Source organism: Eleutherodactylus coqui, chromosome 1, assembly GCF_035609145.1.
Source record: "Eleutherodactylus coqui strain aEleCoq1 chromosome 1, aEleCoq1.hap1, whole genome shotgun sequence".
Classification (NCBI taxonomy): domain Eukaryota; kingdom Metazoa; phylum Chordata; class Amphibia; order Anura; family Eleutherodactylidae; genus Eleutherodactylus; species Eleutherodactylus coqui.
Window position 1 is genome coordinate 538,051,963 of NC_089837.1, and position 27,860 is coordinate 538,079,822.

A 27,860-nucleotide genomic window follows, 5' to 3' on the forward strand; every position below is an offset into this window, starting at 1 on the left:
TTAAAATAGGGAACACCCATTCAAACTCCTGCCACAGATGTAACCAACCGAATGCGGACTTCTGGCACTTAATCTGGAACTGCCCATTTGTCAAGACCTACTGGTCCAATGTAATAACCCTTATAAACCAACTATTAGAATCCCCCTACAACATAAACTTAGACCCCAAAATAACCCTATTTGGAATTTTAGAGGAGGAACTGTGGCCATTATATACCCGTATATTTCTTAAAGAAGTACTCTTCCTAGCATGTAAAGAGATAGCTATGCATTGGATGGCCTCAGATCTACCCTCGATTACACAATGGATCCAACTAGTAAACTCGATAATACCTTATGAAAAAGTTATATATAAAAACAGAGGTTGCCCAAACAAGCACCATAAGATTTGGGGCTCGTGGCTGGAGGCCTACTCCACATTACCCACAGAATAAACAGAGCTTCATCAGAAATAACACGACCAGCGCAGGTTGCTTCAGTTTAACAGGTTTTTGGTTTATTGTTTATTTCAAATCCTAGATTCATATAGTACAGAGAATATACTTCGTTAAATAAAAAATAATAATAAATACGCTATTAAAATCAGAAGATACAGCTTAAGGTAGTAAATTCCAGTCTACAATATCAAGCAGTATCCTAATGTATGTATATCCATATGTCTTGAAAAGTCTGTAAACGCAAAATAAGTGTATACATGTTACAAGCCTGTATGCTGATATCATACATTTTTCCTTTCTGTATTGTATAATTTCATGTGATAAATAAAGCAAAGTTAAAAGAAAAAACTTCTGAGGTGTCGTGCAGAGCGTTTAGACTGATCGCTGGATTCTCTCTAGGCACTTCACCTTTATGTGAAGCGCTGAGTGGAGAGCTTTTACATGTAACGAGAAGCCAGTGATTGTGATTGCTGTCAGTTATTCTGGGAGAGAGCGATGTCCAGTGTTATTGCCTTCTGTCTATGAAATATAGACAGATATACAAGATGTACTCCATGCTGTGTGCTTGTGTCTCCACAGATGGCCTTAGTAAAAGGAATCCCCCAGCAAGATGTCTCCATCCTCTGTATTCCCAGAACTGTCCAGAGGAAAATGTCCCAGAGAACCGTCAGGTAGATGGCACTGAGCCCAGTAGTGCATCTATACAGGGGTGTGGAGCTCTTTGGTCCTACTCTATATAGGGGTGATGGTTTTTCTGGACCTACTCTATACATGGATGTGGATTTTTTATTTTTTTTTTTGCTTCGTCCTATTTAGTGGTGTGGAGCACCTTTGTCCTGCAGTCATAGATTTTGATGCTCTTCTGATCTGCTATTTTACTGAATTATCCCATATGACACATCAGGGTGAAGATGAGATTGATATTAAAGTGGAACTGGAAGAAGAGAGGTTGAGGGTCGATCACCCGTGGAAGAGTGAAGTGGAGGAGGATGTTCCCACAGGTAGGTAAGGGTGATCTGGGAGGTTCCTTAAGGTTTGGTTGCTCCTTAGCTCTCCATTCTAGTAATCTTTTAGCAGTGATACACTGTGTTCTGTATAGTGCAGGAGCGGAGGAAGCTGGGAATGTAGGGAAATCCTCTCTCAGCTCTTCTATGGTTGCTCTCATGCAGCAAGCCTAAACGGGTTTTATCACATTAGAAAAAATGACTGTTTTTCTCCAGAAATAGCTCCCCTCCTGTCCTTGGCCTTGTCTGGTGCTGCAGCTCAGCCTTATTTAAATGATTGTGCCTGAGTCTCAGTCCTCCACCCAACACATAGACAAGATAGGTGCTGTTTGTGAAAAAATGTGGCCGTGGTTTTTCTAGTGTTACGCTGATACCAAGCCTAGTGGTAAAGAGATTGTCAGTATCTGTGTCTCTATGACTCTTGTATCCCAGCCTTCACACGGCAAATTTCAGGCTGATGTTTTATACTGACTGCACAGGTTGCAATAAAGTCCCTGAGGTATGTAGTAATATTATACCCTAAATATGTGTTAACAGATGCCCATGAATCGTGTATGACAATTCATTATCGTCAAACTATAAATTAGCACCCTTATTGACAAAAAACATTGTTAAACTGATCAAAAATAACATGTGAAATAACTACATAAAAGAAAAGCAAACACAAGGTCTTAGCTTTTTTTCTTTTTTTTCTGTACAAGGACAGAATCTGTGTCTCCTCCTTTAGTTACAGCTTGTTTGCACTTCCCTTAAGCCCCTTCCTCTTCTCCCTGTCAGCATGCCCCTTGCAGCTCCCTCCTCGCTGACCAAAGTGAGAGACTGCTAAAAAGAGGGAGCACATTTCAACTTCCTATCTCATGCTAAATCACAGCCAAAGCGGTGATCTTAGTCTTATTGTAAAGCTAAGAGGCTTAAAGAAACAACAAATCTGTAGGTGCAATTGACCCTGAGATAAGCTGTAGCTTTTGCAATACAGTTGGGAGTGACTTCTACCTATAGATGAGAGTGGAAGTTCACGCCACTTTTAAAAGGGTTTATTCTAATGTTATGTATGGTTTTATATTGTCCCTATATATTTCATGGCATTTCCTTGGTATGCGGACCTGAGATAAGTGATAAACAGTGTACACTATTGGAAGGGGTACTGGTGGATCTAGTTTGGAGTGTGTGAACCCTTTAGTAATAGTGCTTCAGGTTCTCCCAAGTTAAAGGGGTTGTCCCGCGGCAGCAAGTGGGTCTAGACACTTCTGTATGGCCATATTAATGCACTTTGTAATGTACATTGTGCATTAATTATGAGCCATACAGAAGTTATCAAAAGTTTTATACTTACCTGCTCCGTTGCTGGCGTCCTCGTCTCCATGGTGCCGACTAATTTTCGGCCTCTAATGGCCAAATTAGCCGCGCTTGCGCAGTCCGGGTCTTCTGCTGTCTTCAATGGGGCCGCTCGTGCAGAATGCCGGCTCCGTGTAGCTCCGCCCCGTCACGTGCCGATTCCAGCCAATCAGGAGGCTGGAATCGGCAATGGACCGCACAGAAGCCCTGCGGTCCACAGAGAGAGAGGATCCCGGCGGCCATCTTTAGCAGGTGAGTATGAAGACGCCGGACCGCCGGGATTCGGGTAAGTACTACCCGGTTTGTTTTTTTAACCCCTGCATCGGGGTTGTCTCGCGCCGAACAGGGGGGGTTAAAAAAAACAAAAAAAAAACGTTTCGGCGCGGGACAACCCCTTTAAGTGTGTATCCATAGAGCAGTCCCAGTGTCTAAAGGTCTCAGAATTTCTTGGAGTGTGTTAGTTGGGTCTTTGATGCAGATTAGTACGTCATCTGCTAAGACGGTTACCGAGATGTGGGTGCGGTTGTAGGTGAGATGGTAGGGAACCTAGGGAAAGATTGAAGAGAAGAGGCAAGAATGTTCATCCTTGTCTGGTACCCCAGAACTTGTCTATGGGCTGTTATGTCCATTTATTGTCAAAGTGGTTGAGGTATTCTGAATGTATCCGACAAATTTACAAAACTTTGAGCCAAAGAGTCTCCTTTATAAGGTGGATTGTAGAAAAAGGCCATAACACATTTTCTGCATCTAGACTTGGCAAAAGTGTTTGGGGAGCATGTGAATGGCTAGCCTCAATCGTCGCAGTTATCACTGTTTAAATATTTTTGGTAGATTGCTGCCTACAAAGCCTCTCTGTGAAGGGTGTATGATTTGTAGGCATATTGTTTGTAGGTTGTTGACCAATAACTTTGTTAGAAACTTGTAGTTGCTGTTTAATAGGGGGATTAGTCGGTTCGATTGCGTTATGTCGGGATTTGTTTGGCTTTAGTATTAGGACGGTTCTGAAGTCTAGTAGTATGCCTACTTGAATGTTTTGGGTATAGATCTCCTTGTCCACCTGCCCACCCTCACTACTGCTGCTACTAGCAGCAGGGGACATCTCTCCCAAACCTGCCCCTAACTATTACTCCCCACTTGCCGCACTGAAGACACCCTTCTAGTCCAACCACTAGTCTATGCATATCCTCCCCGGTTTCCTTTCAATGTGCGCACTGGAATTGCCAGTCAGCATGCAACAAACTTCCCATCATCTATGACTTTTTCACTGCTAAATCCCTAAACCTGCTAGCTCTCACAGAGACGTGGATACAGCAGTCTGACACGGCCTCCCCTGCTGCACTGTCTTACAATGGCCTGCAGTTTTCCCATACCCCAAGACCAGAAGACAGGCGATGGGGAGGAGTAGGTGCTCTCCACTCCCCACAATGGACCTTCCAGGTTATCCCCTCAGTACCCTCACTCACTTTCCCATCATTCGTGGTTTGTGCCCTACGGCTTTTCCGTTCACTGTTCATGTGAGTAGCAGTTATCTACCGCCCCCCAGGTGCCCCTCGCCTGTTTCTGGACCACTTTGCCCCCTAGCTCCCCCACTTCCTCTCCTGCAAAATCCCAACCCTCATCCTAGGAGTTCAACATCCCCACTAACGACCCCAGCTCTCCATCTGCCTCTCAGCTTCTATTGCTCACTTCCTCCTTTGTTCTCTCTCAACTCACAGCCTCTCCCACTCACAGGAATGGCAATACTCTGGATGTCGTTTTCTTCCGTCTATGCTCTGCTTCCAACTTCACTAACTCCTCTCTCCCGCTCCTGGACCTCCTGTCTTTCTCTTTCAAGCTTCTTAGCATCTCTCCATACCCTCCTACCTCCTATACGTACAGGAACCTTCACGCTGTTCACACCAAACATTTTGCAGAGTCTTTGCAGTCTTCTCTGTCCCCTATCTCTCTCCTCTCCTGCCCCAACCTGGCTGCCGCACCTTACAACAACAGTCTCAAACATGCCCTCAATGAAGCGGCGCCCCCCGTAACCCAGGCCATCCGATATAGACTGCAGCAACCCTGGCTCACGCCTCAAACTCGATTTATCCGGCATTGTTCTAGGTGTGCTGAACGGCTGTGGAAAAATTCTCAAAAGCCCGCAGACTTCCACTTTAAATTCATGCTCAGAACATACAACCTTGCCCTCCACCATGCTAAACAAGTCTACTTCACCTCTCTCGTTTCGTCACTATCCCATAACTCTTTGACATTTTCCACTCCCTTCTCAGCCCAAAACTGCAGCCCCCCGTGATAGATCTCAGTGCTGAAGAGCTGGCTGCTTGCTTCAAAAAGAAAATTGATGACATCCAGCAGGAAATAACCTCCCAATCCCAGACTAGCCCGGACCCTAGTCTTGTCAGTATTGCATCTACCTCCTGTTCACTGTACTTTGACCAACAACAGAGGAGGAAGTCTCCAGACTGCTCTCCTCCGCTCGCCCCACCACCTGTGCTAGCAACCCTATTTTCCCTCACACCTTCTGCTTTTTCTCTCCCCGGTGGTCATCTCCCACCTCACCACTATAGTCAATCTTTCTCTGACCGTTGGCATTTTTCCTTCCTCATTCAAACACGCTATCATATCCCCGCTGCTAAAAAAACTCTTGACTCGACCGATGCTGCCAACTATCGACCCATCTCAAACCTCCCCTTCATCTCCAAACTACTAGAACGCCTGGTTTACTCTCGCCTTATAAGCTATCTCTCAGAAAACGCTCTTCTTGACCCTCTACAGTCCGGCTTCTGTCCCCCTACGCTCAACAGAAACCGCCCTGACTAAAGTGTCAAACGACCTCCTGACAGCCAAATCGAGGAGCGACTACTCCCTACTGATCCTCCTCGACCTCTCTGCAGCATTTGACACTGTCGACCATAAACTTCTCAGTATGCTTCGCTCCATTGGAATAAAAGACACTGCCCTCTCCTGGTTCTTCTCCTACCTATCCGACCGCTCCTTCAGTGTCTAGTTTGCTGGCTCTACCTCCCCTCCTCTTCCCCTTGCTGTTGGAGTCCCCCAGGGCTTGGTGCTTGGCCCACTACTCATCTCCATCTAGACAGCCCCCATTGGACAGACCATCAGGAGATTTGGTTTCCAGTACCATCTCTATGCTGATGATACCCAGCTATACACCTCCTCCCGGGACATCACAGCAACATTCCTCCAGAACGCCACTGGCTGTCTGTCTGCTGTCTCTAACACTATGTCCTCTCTCTCTACCTAAAACTGAACCTCTCTAAAACTGACCTACTAGTGTTTCCACCCTCCACTAACCGACCTCATCCTGACATCTTCATCTCAGTGTGTGGCACCACCATAACTCCTAGACAACATGCCCGCTGCCTTGGGGTCATATTTGACTCAGATCTTTCCTTCACCTCCTACATCCAATTTTTCGCCCAAACATGTCAGCTGCAGCTCAAAAGCCTCCCTTGAATACGCCCTTTTCTCACCATGGGTGCGCTTAAAACACTCACTGTTGCCCTCATCCACTCCCGGCTCGATTATTGCAACCCGCTGCTGATCGGCCTCCGCTGCACCAGACTCTACCCCCTCCAATCCATCCTAAATGCGCAGCCAGGCTCATCTTCCTGTCCAGCCGCTACTCGGATGCCTCTGCCCTGTGCCAGTCACTGCACTGGCTGACTGTCAAATACAGAATACAATTTGAACTCCCTACCCTTATCCACAAAGCGCTCCACAGCACCGCCCCACGCTACATTGCTTCCCTCATCTCAATTCACCACCCAGTCCGCGCCCTCCGCTCTGCTAATAAAATCAGACTGAGTGCCCCTTTAATTCGAACCTCTCATTCCCGCCTCCAAGACTTCTCAAGAGCAGCACCAGTCCTCTAAGAACACACTACCAAAAAATATCCAGGCAATCACTGACACACAAAACTTCAGGCGTGCTCTAAAAACGCAGCTTTTGAGAGAGGCCTACCATATCCCCTAAACCAAACCCCTCTTTACTCCGCCTGATAACATGCTCCCTGTCCCATAGACTGAAATCCCTGCTAGCCGTAATCAACCAGCATTAGCAGTCATCCCGATTCCGCCACTATACGGCCTGACTATTGTCTGTGTATAGCATCCTTCACTCTCCACCTCGCCATACCGTGTACATCTCCAGCCCCTTTACCCCTTTGTTTTATTTCCCCTGTATTGTAAGCGCTGCGGAATATGTTGGCGCTATACAAATAAAGATTATTGTACAACCTAGTGAGTGTTGGGACTGTTTCTAATTGCAGAACATGGTAACCTAGTACCCTGTTTCCCTGAAAATAAGACCTAACCCCAAAATAAGCCCTAGCATGATTTTTCAGGATTTTTAAGGATGCATGAAGTATAAGCTCTACTCCAAAATTGAGCCCTAGTTACAGTTAATAAAAAACACAATATAATTAGTGTCCAGGCAGCTAAACATGTAAAAAAGTTAAATCTTTTGGAGCAAAAATTAATATTAGTCCCTGTCTTATTTTTGGGGAAACTGGGTATATTAGACTGAAAGGAGAGTCTGTACATCCAGTTCAGCCTCTTTCCATACCCCTTCCCCATTGATCCAGAGGAAGGAAAAAAAACAATGAGGCAGAAGCCAATTAGCCCATTTGGGGGACAAAATTCCTTTCAGTCTCCATAATGGCAATCATAATAATCCCTGGATCAACGTTTGAAAGTTCCTACCTAACTCCAAGACCCGGATCAACAACCCCGCTGGTCGCCTAATGTCCATACCCTGTAATATCATAGTGCTCTAGAAGGCCTCTAGTCCTCTCTTAACTCTTTTAAGGACCAGTCTGTTTTGTACCTTAAAGGGGTTGTCCCGCGCCGAAACGGGTTTTTTTTTTCTTCAAACCCCCCCCCCCCCCCCCCCCCCGTTCGGCGCGAGACAACCCGGATGCAGGGACTGAAAAAAAGAACAGGACAGCGCTTACCTGAATCCCGGCGCTCCGGTGACTTCTATACTTACCGGTGAAGATGGCCGCCGGGATCCTCTACCTCCGTGGACCGCAGCTCTTCTGTGCGGTCCATTGCCGATTCCAGCCTCCTGATTGGCTGGAATCGGCACGTGACGGGGCGGAGCTACACGGAGCCCCATAGAGAACAGCAGAAGACCCGGACTGCGCAAGCGCGGCTAATTTGGCCATCGGAGGGCGAAAATTAGTCGGTTCCATGGGAACGAGGACGCTAGCAACGGAGCAGGTAAGTAAAAAACTTTTTATAACTTCTGTATGGCTCATAATTAATGCACAATGTACATTACAAAGTGCATTAATATGGCCATACAGAAGTTTATAGACCCACTTGCTGCCGCGGGACAACCCCTTTAAGGACCAGACACTTTTTAGGGATTTTAATCATGTGGTAGTGTAACATAGTAACATAGTATGTAAGGCCGAATGAAGACATTGTCCATCTAGTCCAGCCTGTCTATCCTACTGTGTTGATCCAGAGGAAGGCAAAAAACCCCAAGGCCAGAAGCCAATTAGCCCTTTTGGGGGAAAAATTCCTTCCCGACTCCCTAATGGCAATCAGACTGTTCCCTGGATCAACCCCTAATAGTTCCTACCTGCCTATATACCCGGATTGACACTTAACCTAATATTTATATCCTGTAATATCCTTCCTTCTTCTCCAGAAAGACATCAAGTCCCCTTTTAAACTCCTCTATGGATTTTGCCATCACCACTTCCTCCGGTAGAGAGTTCCATAGTCTAACTGCTCTTACAGTAAAGAACCCCTTTCTGTGTTGGTGATGAAACCTACTTTCCTCTAATCGTAGCGGATGTCCTCTTGTTACCGTCGTGGTCCTGGGTGTAAACAGATCGCGGGAGAGATCCATGTGTTGTCCCCTCATGTACTTATACATGGTTATTTGGTCGCCTCTTTACCTTCTTTTTTCTAGAGTAAATAGTCCCAATTTGGATAGCCTCTCTGGGTATTCCAGTCCCGTCATTCCATGTATTAGTTTAGTTGCCCTTCTTTGAACCCCCTCAAGCACTGTGACATCTTTCCTGAGCACCGGTGTCCAGAATTGTACGCAGTATTCCATGTGAGGCCTGACAAGTGCCTTATATAATGGAAGGATAATGTTCTCGTCCTTCGCCCCTATACCTCTTTTAATGCACCCCAAGACTTTATTTGCCTTTGCAGCAGCTGACTGGCATTGGTTACTGCGGTTTAGTCTATTATCCACTAATACCCCCAGATCCTTTTCCATATCACTTTTCCCTAGTGGTACCCCATTAAGTGAATATTGGTGACATCCGTTCCTCCTGCCCATGTGCATAGTCTTACATTTTTTAACATTGAACTTCATTTGCCATTTTTCTGCCCAAGCCCCCATCTTATCCAGGTCCGTTTGTAGCCGTACATTGTCCTCCGTTGCATTAATTATATTGTATAATTTTGTGTCATCTGCAAATATTGATATTTTGCTGTGCAGCCCCACTATCAGGTCATTGATAAATATGTTGAACAGAGTGGGGCCTAATACTGAACCCTGTGGCACCCCGCTAGCGACTGTGGTCCAATCAGAGTACGAACCCTTTATTACCACCCTCTGCTTTCTATCGTTGAGCCAATTTTTTACCCACTTACACACGTTTTCGCCCAGTCCGAGCTGTCTCATTTTGTATATTAGCCTATTATGTGGCACGGTGTCAAAGGCTTTAGAGAAGTCCAGATATACAAGATCAATAGATTCTCCCTGGTCCAGCTTAGAGCTTACTTCATCGTAGAAACTGATCAGATTTGTCTGACATGAGCGACCCTTCATGAATCCATGCTGGTGAGGAGTTATTTCCTTAATTTCCTTGAGGTACTCATCGATGGCGTCTCTCAGAATCCCCTTGAAAAATTTTCCCGTTACTGAAGTGAGACTTACTGGCCTGTAGTTACCAGGCTCACTTTTGCTCCCTTTTTTGTAAATTGGAACCACATTGGCAATGCGCCAATCCAATGGTACTACTCCGGTCTTGATAGTGTCTAGAAATATTAGGTATAGCGGCCTCGCTATCTCGTCACTTAGTTCCCTTAGTATCCTTGGGTGTAATCCATCTGGGCCCGGTGATTTATCAATTTTAGTTTTCTTTAGACGCTTCCGCACCTCCTCCTGCGTTAGGTATGAGATATTTTGTGAGGGGTTCGTTTTATTCCCCTGCATCTCGTGTGGCATTTCCTTTTCTTTGGTGAACACACTTGAGAAGAAACTGTTTAGTAGATTTGCTTTCCCTTCGTCATCATCAATGATTTCTCCTGCATTGTTTTTTAAAGGGCCAGCACTCGCCCTGCAAATCCTTTTGCTGTTTATGTAGTTGAAAAATAGCTTCGGGTTGTTTTTGCTCTCTTTGGCGATCAGTCTTTCCGCCTCCTCCTTGGCAGTTTTGATCGTATCTTTGCATATTTTGTTTTTTTCCCTGTATGATTTTAGCGCTTCTTCACTGCCTTGTTGCTTTAGTAGTTTGAACGCTTTCTTCTTTTCGTTTATTGCCCCTCTTACCGTCTTGTCGAGCCACATTGGTTTCCTTTTAGCTGAGTTTCTTTTATTTTTAAAGGGAATGAACTGCTCACATGAGGCGATTAGGATCCTTTTGAACTTTTCCCATTTTTCCTCCGTACTAATATTTTTGAGGATGTTGTCCCAATTAATGTTACCGATAGTAGTTCTAAGCTCATCAAATTTTGCTTTACTAAAGTTTAGTTTCTTTGCCACTCCCTGATAAGGCTTCCTATTGATTTGACAGCTGGAAGTTGATTATATTGTGGTCGCTGTTCCCCAAGTGCCCCTCAACCTGCACCCCCTTTATACGTTCCGGTTTGTTGGTTAGTACTAGGTCCAGAATGGCCCTCCCTCTTGTTGGTTCCTGCACAAGTTGGTTCAGGTAATTGTCTTTAATTACTCTCAAGAACTTATCACCCCTGTGAGATTTGCAGGTTTCGTTCTCCCATGTTATATCTGGGTAATTAAAGTCCCCCATGATGATTACTTCGTTTCGTTTTGACACCTCTTCTATCTGCCTTAGTAGTAAGTTTTCAGTTTCTTCTGTTGCTTTTGGTGGTCGATAGAAGACCCCTATCAGGATTTTGTTATTTTTTCCTCCCTGTATTTCTACCCACAGAGATTCCACCTGTTCGTCTCCTACCACTATATCCTCCCGTAGCCTCGGCTTCAAGTTCGATTTGACGTACAGACATACCCCTCCCCCTTTCTGGTTCCTTCGGTCTCTTCTGAAGAGATTGTACCCCTGCAAATTCACCGCCCAATCGCACTTATCATCAAGCCATGTTTCAGTAATTCCGACTATATCATAGTTTTCATCGGCCATTCTCGCTTCAAGCTCGCCCACTTTACCAATCAGACTTCTTGCATTCGTCGTCATACAATTTATATCATTTTTTTGTTTTTTAAATTTGTTTTGTTGCTATTCGTACTTATGGCTAATCTATCAGTTCTAACTGTACTAACCCCACCCCCTGCTCGACCCCCATTCCCTTTGCTTGGACCCGGATCGCTAATAACACTGGCTACCCCACTATTTCTCATTTTACCCTCCCTCCCAGTCCCTAGTTTAAACACTCCTCCAGCCTTCTAGCCATCTTTTCCCCCAGCACAGCTGCACCCTCCCCATTAAGATGCAGCCCGTCCCTACGGTAGAGCCTGTAGCCGACCGCAAAGTCAGCCCAGTTCTCCAGGAACCTAAATCCCTCCTTCTTACACCAACTCCGGAGCCTCTTGTTTACCTCCCTAAGATCCTGCTGCCTTTCTAGTGTGGCTTTAGGTACAGGTAGTATTTCCGAGAAAACTACCCTGGAGCTCCTTGCCCTGAGCTTGGACCCTAAGTCCCTGAAATCATTTTTGAGGGCCCTTCATTGACCTCTAACTTGTTCATTGGTGCCAACGTGCACCATGACTGCTGGATCCTCACCAGCCCCTCCCAGTAATCTGTCAATCCGGTCCACGATGTGTCGAACTCGAGCGCCAGGAAGATGACACACCGTTCGGCGATCCCGGTCTTTATGGCAGATTGCCCTCTCTGTCCCCCTAATAATTGAGTCCCCCACCACTAGAACCTGTCTAGCCTGCCCTGCGCTCCCCGTCCCCGTCTCACTGGAGCAGTCATCCCCCTGGCGTTCAGAGGGCGTGTCGTGTTGCAGTGGTGCTGGCTCTGTAATGGCATTACCCTCATCTGCCAACGTTGCAGACATGTTGGGTTGTGCCAGTTCAGGACCAGCCTCCCTGGATCTATTCCCTCTACGCCTCCTTCTATCTGACACCCAGCTGACTGCCTGCTCCCCCTGCTCTTCCGTACTACCATCCGCCCCCGCCTCTACCCCAGCGAGTGTCTGCTCAGTGAGCACCAAACTCCTTTCCATGATGTCAATGGCTCTCAGTGTTGCCAGTTGCCCATTTAGATCCAGAATTTGGGCTTCTAAATGTGCGACGTGCACGCATCTTGCGCAACAGTATGCACCCTCGATCGGCTGATCAAGGACCGCATACATTGCACAAGTAGCACACTGGATGGCATTGCCAGGCATGGAGCTCATCATAATGGGGATCTACAATTTACTTGTGGAAGTAGTGAAGATAGACTTGTTCACACTCCGCTGACCCGCTGCCGCAACCCCTCACCCGCTGCCGCAACCCCTCACCCGCTGCTACCTCTGTGCAACCACTCACACGCTGCCGCTCTCGCGCAACCTCTTACCCGCTGACACTTATGCACTTATGTTACTGCTCTATTTTTTTTTCTCCCCTTTTTAGCTACCTACCAAAATTATTTTTGCTGCATTTTTTTCCTCCTGACATTATAGGACGATCTTTTAAATATTTTTTTCACTGACTTTTATTTCTGTTTTTTTTTTGTTTTATTGGCGGTAAAAAGCTAAAAAAAATGATTTTTTTTTTAAACATTTATAGTTTATTTTAGCATAAATAAATATATTAATTAAAAATATGGGAGCAGGTTCTTCTATTTGTTTTGGACGCTTTGATATATAATATATCATGGTTTCGGATTACAGGGCACTTATAGCGATAGGTTTGGTTGGCGTCTGTTTTGGGTTATTTTCTTTTCTTATGTATATATTGTTGTTTTATTCAGTTATTTTGTTGTACTTATGTGTGTAATTATTATGTTTTTACCAGTTATCTCCAAGACAGCACCAGCTGAGATCGCTTTCCCCCGATAGGACAGGAACACACAGAGAGGTTTAAAAGCTCCTACCTTCCTCAATGCTTTCCTGTCCTGCCAGAAGGCAGTATCGGAGGTCAGGAAGTTGGTCCTCCCTTCCCAAAGATAGTCTCCTGGGACGCTGCATACGTGGGGGCCATGTCCTCCTCTCAGTCTCCTGGCACGGCTAATCCACGTGGATGCTGCAGGCCCGCATAGCAGCGGGCGTGGCACTCCTGAGCTCCCTTAAGCAGCGGTGCTGGCGGGTAGATGGGTGTCATGTGACCGTCATGATGATGGGCGGAGCTGGGGGCGTGGCTAGGCACAGAGGGCACCAAAATAAAAAAATATATATATAAAGGAATCCAAGAGAAGACAGACAGTGGATACTAAGGAAGCTGCAAAAAATGCTTTCCGTCCATAGGTGGCTGCAGTACTGCAGAAAAAGGAGTACTCCAGCACTGGACATTCCCAAACTGGCTACTACTGTGGGTGGCGTTAGTAGCCCATTGGGTAAAAAAGTCACTTTAAAATTGTATGTTATGTCTAGCATATTATTTATTCGTTGCTTGCATTTCTCATGTTGTTCGTTGGGGGGACAAGTAAATAGACCTAGCAAAAGTGAGACCAAAAAAGTGTGCGGAGTGCGCAAAGAGATTGCCCTCCGCATACAACAAACCACTATGCAAACTTTGTGTAGCCAAAGTAATTAAAGAGGCAACAAGCAGATTTATGGAGGATATTGGGCAGTCCCAATCCATACAGTCAGCTATACCATTCGCCTCAAGGCGCTTAAGGAAGCCCTGTAGCTCAACTGAGTACTCGGACTCTGAAAGGAGTATCATGTTCTCGGATCTAGAGGAGCAGCCAGCTCTAGAGGAATCCTCAGATGAGCTTATTAAGGCAGTCAGAGCTGCCCTCAAGATGAAGGAACCCAGACAACCCCCCACCATCTAGGATAAGATCTTTGTGGGGCTGGGGAAAGGCGTAGACAAACCTCTCCAGTTCATAAGAACATCCAGAAAATTTATCAAAAAGGATTGAAGTAAAATAGATATGGGATCCTTTACAAGTAAGGGAATTAAAAGGTGCTACCCATTTTCGGAGGAGGTAAGCGCAGATTGGAAGGAGGTGCCCAATGTGGACGTCCCTGTGGCTGAAGTGGCTAAGAGAACAACTCTACCTTTTGAAGATGCGGCACAGCTGAGCAGATCCCTTGGATAGAAAAGCAGAGGGCCTAGTGAAAAAAACTTGGGAGGCAGCAGCCAATCTACTCAAACGTGGTTTAGCGTGGCCCGAACCCTAAACATGTGGTTGGAACAGTTGGGAATCCACATATCTAATAAGACCCTGAGAGAGCAAATTCTGGATTCCCTCCTAGTCTTACAAATGGAAATAAATTTCTTGGCCGACGTATCAGCCGAAACGGTTAAGTTATCTGCTTGCACAGCAGCACTATCAAACACCACTAGTAGGATGCTGTGGTTAAAATCTTGGTCAGGTGATTTGGCCTCCAAATATAAATTATGTTCACTTTGCTTTCACAGGCAATTTTTATTTGGTGCTGACCTAGGCAGAATTCTTGAGAAGGCGGCGGATAGGAAAAAGGTTTCCAGAAGAAAGGCAGCAAAATTGGAAGACCTTTTTCAGGCCCCCACACAACAGTCTGAGCCCTACAAAGGCAAAGACAAGACGGGCAGATGGGGCTACCCTAAAGGGGGTAGAGGCAGATTTTTCCTCCTCAACCCTCACCAGGGGATTTCCCCAAATCCAGACCATGATGCTATCCCGGTCGGGGCGAGACTAAAGGCGTTTGCAGACAGATGGGCTCTTTCTGCGAAAGCACCTGGATTCCCCAAATTCTACACCAGGGGTACCAAGTAGAATTCATATCTTGCCCCAGAAGAAATTTATAACAGGAGGCTCAGGCCACCAACTACATCTTCTTCAGTAAGGGGTTCAAGACCCACTGAAGTTGAAGGGAATAGCCCGGTCCCTTAAATAGAAAGAACTATGGGTCGTTATTCCAGACTGTTTCTAAGAAAGAAGCCATGTGAGAAATCCCGAATGATCATAAAACTAAAATATCGAAGGTTCAAGATGGAGTCGGTGAACTCGGCGATAAAACTGATAAAGCAGGGCACTTTATGACATCAATAGATTTAAAGGATGCGTACTTCCATGTAACGATCCATGTGGACTCGCAAAAATTCCTCAGGTTCGCATTCCACTTGGGGGAAAGAGCAAGGCATTTTCTATTCTCCTCCCTCACTTTCGGGATATCGTTGGCCCCACATATCTTCACCAAAATCATGGCGGAACTAGCGGCATACCTCAGGCAGAAATTAGTTCTAATAGTGCTATACTTGGACGATAGTCATAGCAGAAACCAAGGAGCTTTTAAAAGAATACCTGCCGAAGACCATTCACCTTTTCCAGTACCGGGTGGATAATAAACTGGGAAAAGTCGGACGTAGTTCCCAGCCAGAAGAAGCTGTTCCTAGGCATCATGCTGGGCTCGAGAAATCGGTGCTCGTTTCTCCCTGATTTACAAAATCAGGGGGATTAGCGGCAGGTCAGCGCTTTTCTGAAAAACAAGACATGCTCGATCAGAAAGCCATGTCACTATTAGGGAAATGACTTCCTGCATTCCAGGACTGATGTGAGCTCAAGCACACACCAGGGTCTTACAGAGTGCAGTTCTGCAAGCCTGGGACAAAAGACAGTCCTCACTCGAAAAAAGGATGTGTATAGGGAATTCAGTCAGGATATCCAGGCTTTGGTGGCTGGCAATCCCAAATCTATCAAGAAGAGTCTATTGGAATCAGGACCCAGCCATATGCATCATAACAGATGCAAGTGCCCACGGCTGGGGGGCATATATCGGGGACTCATTTCTTCAGGTAACCTAGGCCCCACAGTTCAGGAACTGGACCTCAAATTACAAGGAGCTCTGAGCAATCTGAGAAACCCTTCGCCAAATAGGAAACTCTTTGCAGGGTCAACTTCTACGAATCTTTGTCAATATCATGGCAGTCGCCCATATCCGACACCAAGGGGGAACAAAATTCTCATCCTTGCAGGACCTCTCTCAAAAGATTTTCTACTGGGCGAAGAAGCGGGCCCTATTGTTATCAGCAACCCACCTGAAAGGCACCCTAAATCACAAAGCGGACTATCTCAGCCAAAACCTACAAGGCACAAGCCTACAAGACACAATCCTCCTGCCTGCTCAGCCGGACCTTCTGACACAAGGTCCCCTGAGACATCTGGACATAGCGGACCTTCGACTTAAAGCATGGATACTGAAAAATCCATACTCCTAGGAAGAGGCTTTTCCGAGAAGGTAGCACAAACCTTGTTAGCGAGTAGGAAAATAATCACCAACAAAATTTATCTAAAGATATGGACAAAATATCAGTAGTAGGCAAGCTCAGCGCACAGGAACTTCTTAGTCCAATATCTTTATTTCTCAGCAGAAAAAAGTCTTTTCGAAGCATGCAACACAAAGACCATATGCCTCTATTTATCTTACTACAAATGACCACACCCACATCATTATGCGAACCCACACCTCATCAGTGCAGATAATGATTGGTCCGGATCCACATCATGCTGATGTCATTTAACTATATAAGTTAATGCAAATAGTGCAACTCACTCACCGATACACCTCATGTCTATGGCATCTGCTATCTGCCACGGCGCATGCGCCACTGGATGACCAATCACCATTCTGCCCTTACATACAATGGCCTTTTCAGTACCATTGCGCATGCGTCATTACATAACACTATGCGGGCATCATCGCTACGGGACGTCTCATGGATCATACATCATAGCGTTCATTATCCAAAGGAGCACACGCCCTGATAGACAACTAATCAACTTAATGCCCTTAGCGTGTAGTGCATGCGTAGACCTTATCACATTATTAGAGTGACATCACTTCGGAGCGCCCTGCAGGTCATAATACTTAAAAGATGAATTCTTACGCCAGCGCCACATCAATAAGGGAACCAAATCTTTTATGCATTATAGATGCCCCAATGCAATAATCAAACTAAGTTGTCTTAGAATTGGACACACTAAACCCATCTGGTCTGAATGAAGTGTTCCAAAATATATAAACTCCCTTTCCTTTCCCCTGTGTTTTTTGGGTTTTTTTTGGACTTGTTATGATATTGGAACGTTTTATACGTGGTCTATATGATTTGTCATAATTAGTCATCCCATATGGTTTTATACATTGTAGGAATAGTTATATATATGTATACATTTTTAACAATTTTATTATATGAATCTATATGTCAATGTTATGTTTATAGTAACATATGAATTGTTTATAGTCACATGTTGATGGCTGGGTCCCGGCTCTCCCGGATCTCATTCCTACAATATGTGAAATAAATATATTGCATTTTTTAATAACCATATTTTACGAATCTATATGTTAATGTGATAGTTCCTTTTATAGCCAAATGTTGGTGATTGGGACCCAGTCTTTTCCGACTTTACGCCATTAATATGGGAGCTTTAATTTATTAACATGGTCTATTCTCTGCCACCCTGTAACGGCAGCCTATCACATGGTCCTTAGCCGGTCATGTGACCTTTCATATGAAAGTATTGCAGGGCCCATGGCGTTCTTATGCGTTAAGGCGTACCCTTACGTAGCCTCATGACCTTTTTGCCCGTTCCCCATTCCCGCGGCATACACATCATCACGCATACTGCTATGGGTCATGTGATTGTTGGCGTTGTGCGCACCATGACGTATACTGCACAGAGCTATGGTCTCTTGGCTCCTATTAGCATGCACGTCGGCTTATACGTCATCAAGTAAGCCACTGTGGGCCATGTGACCATCGGCCCCGCCCCCTCTTTGCTAGGATCTTGCAGCTACGCTGCGTCACTACATGTGCCGCCACTGGCCATGTGACCGCATGTCCCGCCCACTCAACGCTGGGATTCTGCGGCAATGCTATACTACTAGCACACTTGGTGGTTACGTCAGGGCATACACCTTTCCTCCTTGTACGTCTGCATAATGGCGTCGGCCAGGGACATTAAGTGACTTAATGGTATGTGTATTTGATTTACTATTTAAACTTGGTTGTTATCTGTGATGTCCACTTGAAAAAGGTTATATATAGCCGAAACGCGTTGTATATTCTCGGTCCCCCTGAGCGGGGATTTTTTTGTATCTGTAAATAAAAATCCTTTTTCATTATTGGATTGCCACGAAGTCGTTTTGATCCCGGTGGACGTGGATCTGGACTAGTCTTGTTCAAAGCTATCCTGGACCTTGAGAGGGGAGATTTGTTGCCCAGTTTTTCTGGGTACCTACTCCCCTCTCTTAAGTGAGTATTCCTTCATCCTGCATGTTCGTAGCGCCGCTTGGTTGACCGTTCTTGTGAAACTAAGTTGTCTGAAATCTAATTCAAACCCACAACTTCTCCTCGGGGCCGATTACAACCATTATGCATAACCCCAATGAGAGACTAATCACAGTGGTAAAGATTTACTGCTAGAAATATTAGCCTTTATTACATACACTAAATCAACCAGTGAACATTTATACCACACAGTCAGGGGTATATTGGGAGAAATATCACACACAGACATAATTTCAGTCTTTTTTTTTTTATAATTAGAACAAATCCATATAAACATTTGACAGCCAATATTCCATCTGTTCCAGACCAAAATCATAATCTGAAAAAACAAAAAGACAAATTAGAAAAACAGACAAATATCACAAAAATACTAAACATCGCATATAGAAAAGACATTCACTAAAATGTTATGAAATATATATATAAACAGTTAAAAATGAGCTCTCTAAGATGATATATATCCTACATACACTAGCCATAAGAAAAATGGATGATCAACTCTCCTATAACACCGGAGCTAAATTATACTCTAGATTATCCACTAGATAAATCCACGTCAATTCCAAAGCCTTCAACTTGCCTTCCTTATCACCTCTCCTTTTGGTGATCTCAGCTGGTGCTGTCATGGAGATTCCTGAAAACCTGATTCAGTTCGGTATAATCACCTTTTTTTTTACCTCTATGTCCCCCATGACTTCGTGTAAGACCTCTGGGGTATCCATAGGATCCTCATCTATAGAAGCCCTAGTTACAGGGGAAAGCAACCCCTGTAGCGACATTAGTCACTGGCAGAGCTGGCCAGGGTCTAATATAACCCTGCAGCTCTGCTATAGCAGGAAATCCCAGCGGTCACAGTAACCCCATTTCACCCCACCACTCCATCCCCAGCTGCTGTAGTGGAAGTTACGCCTCCGCTTTCAAGTACACAACGCTCATTGAGCTCTGTGTACTCGGTGAAGGAAAATGCACAAAGGGTTAAAAAACCTTGCTGCCTTGTCGTCTGGGTTATCAGCTGTGACTGACAACCCGTCCTGCTCTTATTGATTTCAGAAGCAGGAGGCTTAAATCCCCGCCGTAATTTTACTATAAGCGGGCCTTTAAGCCCAGGACCAGGCGCTGTATATTTACCACGCTTGGTCCTTAATGGGTTAAACTTTTCTGGATTTTGCCATCACCACATCCTCAGGCAGAGAGTTACAGTCTCACTGCTCTTACAGTAAAGAAGCCACTTTCTGTGTTGAGGATGAAACCTGCTTTCTTCTAAACGTAGTAAATGTCCTCTTGTTACCGTCGCAGTCCTGGGTATAAACAGATCATGGTAGAGCTCCTTGTATTGTCCCCTCATGGATTTATACAGAGTTGTCTGGTTGCCCCTTAATCGTCTTTTTTCCAGGGTAAATAATCCCAGTTCTAGTGCCTGTCCTCTCAGCCCGTTTATTAATTTAGTTGCCTTTCTTTGGACCCCCTCAAGCACTGCATACAGTATTCCACTTGTGGCCTGACCTCGCCTCTATATCTTTTTTTACTGCACCCCAAGACTTTATTTGCTTTTGTAGCAGCTGACTGGCATTGATTGCTCCAGTTAAGTCCACAGTCCACTAGTACCCCCAGGTCTTTTTCCATCTCTCTTTTCCCTAGCAATACCCATTTAGTGTATATTGGTGACATCCGTTTCTCCTGGCCATATGCAGAACCTTACATTTATCAACATTGAACTTCATTGGCCATTTTTCTACCCAAGCCTCCAACTTCTCTAGGTCCGTTTGTAGCCACACATTGTCCTCCTTTTAATTAGTTGTATAGTTTTGTATCCTCTGCAATTATTGATATTTTGCTGTGCAGCCCCTCTATCAGGTCGTTAATAAATATATTGAACAGAATGGGACCTAATACTGAACCCTGTGGCCCCCCGCTAGCGACGGTGGCCCATTCAGAGTACGAACCATTTATTACCACCCTCTGCTCTCAATCACTGAGCCAGTTATTTACCCAAGTACACATGTTTTGGGTTTGGTTGTTGTGGGAGATCTTGGGTAGATCTTAGAGAGGATTTTTCTTTTCTGCTTTTTGTTTTTGTCATGCTTGGAGGAATTCTATCTCCCTGGGAGACCCGTTGAGGTGTCTGGTGTATGTTGAGGTGTTTTATACATGTCCGGTCTTTTAACAAATCTTTCCATACCCAACTCTCCTGGACTCTTGGGGGTTATGGTGGAGGATTTGTTTTGGTGTGTTCATAGAATGGTAGAGTTGGAAGGGTCTTCTAGGGTCATCTGATCCAACCCCCTGCTCAGTGCAGGATTTACTAAATCATCCCAGACAGATATCTGTCCAGCCTTTGTTTGAACACTTCCATTGAAGGAGAACTCACCACCTTCCTGGCAACCTGTTCCACTCATTGATCTCCCTCACTGTCTAATATGTAATCTGTGTCTTCTCCCTTTCAGTTTCATACCATTGCTTCTAGTCTTTCCTTGTACAGATGAGAATAGGGCTGATCCCCCTGCACTGTTACAGCCCTTCAGATATTTGTAGACCGCTATTAAGTCTCCTCTTTGCCTTCTCTTCTGCTAAACATTCCCAGATTCTTTAACCGATCCTCATAGGACATGATTTGCAGACCGCTCACCATCTTTGTGCCCAGAACTGGACCCAGTATTCCAGATGAGGTCTGACTAAGGAAGAGTAGAGGGGATAATGACCTCACGTGATCTAGATTCTATGCTTTTCTTAATACATCCCAGAATTGTGTTTGCCTCTTTGGCTGCTGCATCACATTGTTGACGTGCTGATGCTTAGCCCAATTCCTCCCATTCTGTATGTGTTTTCTTCATTTGTCTTGCCCAGATGTAGGACTTTGCATTTCTCCTTGTTAACCCCTTAGTGACTAAGCCTGTTTGCGCCTTAATGACCAGGCCAAATTTTGCAAATCTGACATGTCACTTTAACATGGAAAAACACCCGAAAGGTTTTGCATATCCAAGTGATTCTGACAGTTTTTTCCCCACATGTTGTACTTCATTTAGGCGGAAAAAATAGACCGATAGAATTTGTGTTTATTTATTAAAAGTGACAAAATTGGGAAAATTTTGAAAAAATCGTCTTTTTCACATTTTCAACTGCAATATCTCAAATATGTGCAAACATAATATAGATATTTTTCCTAAAATATATATTTCCATCCGTTTACTTTATTTTGGGTGCACATTGGAAAAACGTTCGTGTTTTTTTTTTTGTTTGTTTGTTGTTTTTTTTTAACCATTTAGAAAATGTTCAAATTTAACATTAGTTTTCAGCATTTTGAGGAACACTTTCTTTCCTACACTAGCCAAGATTGGAAAGGCTCATAGGAGTCAGAATGATAGATACCCCATTTTAAAAACTACACCCCTTAATGTATTCACTGAGGGGGTCAGGAGGATTTTAACCCCACGTTTTTTTTTTCAGGAGTCAATGCAATTTAGACGAGAAAAACTAAAATTTCATATTTTTGCAAATGCCTTTTTAAAGACAGTACTTTTTTCTATTGTACACATGAAAATGAGGATTTGCACCCCCAAAATCTATACCCCTGTTTGTCCTGTGCTCAGAAACATACCCATTGTGGCCCTAATCTTACGTTTGTATGCACAATGGGGCCCAAAATGAAAGGAGCAACCGGTGGCTTTCGGAACAGAAATTTTGCTTGAAGGAGATTTGGGCCCCATTGCCCACTTGTAGAGCCCTTGAGTGGCCAAAACAATGGAGAACCCCCAAAATGGACCCCATTTTGAAAACTAGACCCCTTAACGAATTTATCTAGGGGTACGATTACTTTTTTTACTTCACAGTTTTTGAATGAATCTAAGCCAAGCAGAAGGAAATAAATTACGATTTTCATTTTTTTGATAATTCTGTCATTTTAAAAGTAGGTTTTTTTTGTACAGCACATAAATGAATGAAGACTTGCACCCCAAAATGGGTACCTCTGTGTGTCCTCTGTTCAAAAACATACCCATTGTAGCCCCAATCCTCTTAGAGGGCGCATGGCTAGGCCTATAGTGGAGGGAGCACCCCTTTTGATTTCGGGGCACAACTGAATAAATTCCAGGCCCCGTTGCACACTAGTAGAGACAATAAACTGCCAAAATAATGAAACGCCCCTCACAAGTGAACCAATTTTGAAATCAAGACCCTGTAGCCCATTTATCTATGGGTGTACTGAGCATTCTGATACCACATTTTTATTTTTTTAATAATTATAATGCGAGTGAAATATAAATGTGATTTCATTGTGTTCACCAAATATGTTACTTTTATGACTGTTCTTTGTCTCAAGCAGGAAAAACTGGGGAGACGCGCTAATAAAAATAAAACTGACTCCCTAAAAAGCACTCCCCACCCCCTTTTGGCGTTTTTTATATATGAAATAAAATTGATAATGTAAACCGGTATGGTATGTTTCACAGCAGGGGTAATGACAAAGGCCAGGGTGGGATGGACACATGGGGCAATAAAATCATGTATCCCTCCTCCTCCCTTGTTTGGTGCAGACGCAACACGTTTTTGGGGGGTATTTTTTTGCCCGCAGTCTCAGGGATGGGATGCAGAAAATTGCGCTCTGTGAGCCTTCGCACCTCCTAGGACTGTAATGCATTGTGAGGTAGGAAGGAAGCTGGGCGTGCCCCCGGATGATTTAATGACGTGAGCGTTATTCGTAGCGATCTGGATCAGGTAGAAGCTCTCGTTTTGCACTTGACGAGATATGGCTGTAGAGCCTGGTCGGACAAATCGATGCTCCCCAGAAATTTATTATAGTCTGTGATGCAGACCGGTTTAGTTTTCTCCGCTACAGCCCCCCTCTCCTTAACTGTAACGGAGGTGTCTGCATGCACAGTGGACAGCATAAAAAACGTCCTTTCTGTCACGCCATTTTACGGCAAGCAAGGGGTCATAGGCCAGTGCGTAAGACGCTCCTCTGTCTATGCGCCAGGAAACAAGGGGTTGTGGGAACCCTATCCTATTTTTGCGCACCGTTCCGCAGGCCCCTGTGTCTACGGTGTGTAAGGCTTTATAAAGGGGGATGCTGGTGTAGTAATTATCAGTATAAATGTGGTAACCTTTCTTTAAAAATGGGCCCACGAGCTCCCACACAATTTTTCCGTTATCGCCAATATCTTCAGGACAGTTGGGGGGATTTAATTGTCGATCCCTGCCCTCATAAATAAATAAAATCGCACGTAACCTGTCGCGCTCTCACAAATTTTATATAGCTTTACGCCATATCTAGCGTGTTTTGAGGGAATGAATTGGCTAAATGATAAACTGCCTTTAAAACTCATGAGCGACTCGTCCACCGCCAAATTTTTTTTGGGGGGGGGGTATAAATGTTTTTAAAGGCATCTCTTAGTAGTGATATAAGGGGCCTTAATTTGCCCAGTCTATCATATGCTGGGTCATTTCTGGGGGGAATGGGCATTATTGGCGAAATGGAAAAAAAAAAACGCATAATATTTTCATACCTGCGTCGGGGCATTGTGGATGCAAATACGGGTGTCGCGTGAACGGCGCTCGTGGACCAATAGGACCGTATTGATGACTTTTTTACAAGTCGCATTAGCAGAACAAGTCCCAAAAATGTTTTCAACTCGGGGACATGTATGGCGGTCCACATTGCTGAATAAACCGACATGGGGTGCGCGGTCATGTATTGTCCAGCGTATGTATTAGTTTGCTGGACAATTAACTCCAGGACACCGTCGGTAATGAATAAATTAAAAAGTTAAACAGGGTAAAATTTGCGACGTCCAGATTGACTTTTCGCTGTCAATTCTGGGATGCGGGCCGAAAATAAACTTGCTGAACTCCACGCAGTGGCGGGCGCCGCATTACTTGGCCCGCTGCCCCAACAACTACTGTCGTGGATTTCCTTTTGCGTCCAACGACTTACTCAATTAGGAATGTTTACACCCTTCCAGATTAATTATGAATTGATTATGCGCATAAGAAGATTTCACAATGACACAGGTTCAGCATGTATAAGCTTCCTCAATTCTGCTTTATTGTTGTGCGCGCAGCCTCTTTTAAAGAGTTTAACATATCCGTCCATCTGGGCAGGTCAAAGATTACATGGATACAACGTATTGTTTAATTATTGGATAACCATCTTGCAATTCTTCCATCCTCCGGTCATCTGTCATTGGCCATCAGGTGGTGGACGAGATGAGTGGGTTGTCTTGGACCCACGTGTGGTTTCTCCGATATGATTGGATATTACAGCTTGAACTATTAATTGCATAAATTTCCCGTGTTATTTGCATAAGTTTTCAGTAAAACTGCTTGGGTTATTATTGCAGTAGCGGCTTCAGACTGCGGTTATTTATGTCTGACTTTACTTCTTCTAAAGTTACAAAACACACGGAGAAAATATAGAGTGTTTTTGCTAAATACTAGCTTGTCAGCAGAGTTTAGAGAATAGAAGTTTCATTAAAGGAAGTAGATACATTGAATATATGAAAGAATGTATATCTATATTTGTATCAGAACAGAAGGCAAATGGAAAAGTACTGTCATTTATTATACAGAATGCTAAAACAGGTTCACTGTCCACTACAAAGGTCCACAATCCAAAATATAGATATATTGGGTTTCCACTACACTTCCTCAACCTGCATGGCGCTGAAGGCAGAGTCATCACTCTCAAAAAAAAATAAAAATAAAAACTCCTCTTCCGACCCACCGGTGGCATCGCTACCAGAACTTGAAGCGAAGAGCAGCGCGTACGCTTGCTCAGTGCTGTAGCGCCTACGCTCCATTTTATTAGAAAAAATTTTTAGTGGAGGTAGACAAAAAAAAAATAGCCCCCAAAAAAGCGGACAGGGATATAATGGGGTAATTGCGACGGTGATGGCGGGGTGATGACGGATAGGGACGGGGTTTTTTTTTTTCAATTATCACACTCTATATGGCACACGTTTTCTCAGCTATCTTTCTCCTGTCACAAATCTCTCTCAGTGACAGGAGAGAGATACACCGGACTAGACGTGTGCCATATTTATTAACCCTTTGCAATCCAATTTTGGATTCAGGGTTTCCAAGGGGGCTTTCTCTTTCTGCCATTATACAATGGTGCCACCTGCTGGCTAGAGCCAGTACTGCAGTATGTGACATGCTGGAGAGGCAGCTGACAACAGAGCAGCCAGTAATCTACAGTAAGAATACCCTGCCGGATGTCTTCTGACATCAGAGCTGTACAGCCTTCAATTAGAATGTCTTTAGACGTCGGTCAGTGGATTGGAAAGGGTTAAACAAAAGACATGGGTGGCTGTGATAGCTGTATCACAGCCACCCATGTCAGCAGGGACCAATCACTTTGATCCCTGCAGGTTACTAAGCCAAATGCCACTGTGGCTTTGGCTTCTACTGCTCATGCGCCGCCATTTTTTCCGGCGCATGCGCAGATCAGGGTAGCCGGTAGACGGGATTTTAAAATTTCCCGGGCGATCCGTGCTTCTGGCCATTCGCCGCCATTTTCCCTTTGGCACGCATTCGCAGAAGCCTGTGGTAGCTCCAGATCGCCGCGGGACATCGTGGAGGACAGGGGTGAATATTCTCAGCTGCCCTCATGGATCCGATCCATGAGGGCAGCTGAAACATTTACTTTTTTTTACTTTTCCGTGATCGCCGGTATCCAATGCGGTCCCCAGTGGCATCTCCTGTCTCCCGGCTACCTTCAGGAAATTTTGAATCTCCCACACGATCTGCTGTTCTGCGCATGCGACGCTATTCTTCCTTTGGCGCGCATGCGCAGAAGATGGCGCAGGGTCTGCTCTGGACCGAATCGGAGGGGACCATTTTCAGCTCATTTTTTAAAACTTTGCCTGTGGGCATTGACAGCATGAAGTGGTCACGTCCAGTGCCCACGTGGCTTTATTCCCTGCAGGACACATGTTTTTACGTCCTCAGGGAATAAAGCCCACTTGGGCAGGACGTAAAAAGGCAATGGGCTGGTCACTAAGGAGTTAAATAACCTTTAAGTTGCCGCCCACTGTGCAAGCTTTTCTAGATCTTTTTGAATCCTCCCCCTTTCTTCCCTAGTGTTGGCTATCCCTCCTAGCTTTGTGTCGTCAGCAAATTTGATCAGTTTCCCACAATTCCCTCCTCCAGATCATTTATAACAATGTTGACCAACACTGGGCCTAGGACAGAGCCTTGTGGTCCCCACTTGATACATTCTTCCCCTTGGATGTGCAGCCATTTATGACCACTCTTTGAGTACGATCACTCAGCCAGTTGTGAATCCCCCTAACAGTTGCCTTGTCAATCCCAGATTTGGCCATTTTTTCTGTATGATAGTATCTATCTGAAGTATGATATGAGACACTTTGTCAAATGCTTTACTAAAGCCAAGATATGCTATATCGACCGCATTTCCCTGATCAACCCAGTCGGTAATTCTGTCATAGAAGGAAATTAGATTAGTCTGGCATGACTTGTTTGTTACAAACCCATGTTGGTGTTATGGGAACAATATCATATTCCAGAAGATTTCACCAGTCTGCTCTAAATTGGTTATAATGAGAATTTTCATGCAGGAAAATGTATTTGTTTGACTTCATCTTAGTCATTCTCTAATACCCTTCTGATTTCTTCAAAGGAATACAATTGCTTTTACGCACAAACGTTATATCACAAAATAGGAGTATGCAAAAAGACTGGTTAATACAAAAATATGGTAATTCACATGTTAGTAAAGTATCAAAACTGAAAGAATTTGAGAGGTATAAAGTTATCTGTAAGGGAGCAGCTTATCCAATGAGAATACACACAGCAGCCTCAGTAGTAATAATGACATCCCACAGCGGCCCCCCCTGCAGTAACAGTGACATCCCACAGCGCCCCCCCCCCTGCAGTAACGGTGATATGCCACAGCGCCCCCCCCCCCCCCCCGCAGCAGTGGTGACCATTCCCCAGCGCCCTCCCCCCCCCCTGCAGCAGTGGTGACCATTCCCCAGCGCCCCCCCCCCTGCAGCAGTGGTGACCATTTCCCAGCGCCCACCCCCCCTGCAACAGTGGTGACCATCCCCCAGCGTGTGCCCCCCCCCCCCCCCCCCGCAGCAGTGGTGACCATCCCCCAGCGCGCCCCCCCCCCACTTTGCAGCAGTGGTGACCATCCCCCAGCGTGTGCCCCCCCCCCCCCCCCGCAGCAGTGGTGACCATTCCCGCAGCGGCCCCCTGCAGCAGTGGTGACCATCCCCCAGTGGTCCCCATGCAACAATGGGGACTCCCTGAGACCCATATACTTACCCCTCCTCCTCGTGGAAGCGCCGCTGTACCTTTGCCCGGCATGCTTACAGCAACAATGATGCCAGGTGCAAACTGTGATGTCAGTGTGCTGCCGGACGCCTCCTCCCCCTGCTCTCGTGGAACCAAGTAGGAGACATCAGGGGAGGAGGATCCCAGGTGCACACTGGCATCACATTGTGTGCTTGGATCAGCA

The 27,860-nt window shown here is 45.1% G+C and overlaps 1 protein-coding gene across 1 annotated transcript in view; it reads left to right on the forward strand.

Moving 5' to 3' along the window:
• The window catches only part of LOC136592487 (oocyte zinc finger protein XlCOF8.4-like), a 100,225-nt gene that overhangs the window by 53,317 nt on the left and 19,048 nt on the right, over positions 1 to 27,860 (forward strand). Inside the window, exons 9-10 of the mRNA XM_066588602.1 lie at positions 1,017 to 1,108; positions 1,342 to 1,438. Coding sequence (XP_066444699.1) covers positions 1,017 to 1,108; positions 1,342 to 1,438 — 189 coding nt within the window. The remainder of the gene's footprint in view (positions 1 to 1,016; positions 1,109 to 1,341; positions 1,439 to 27,860) is intronic.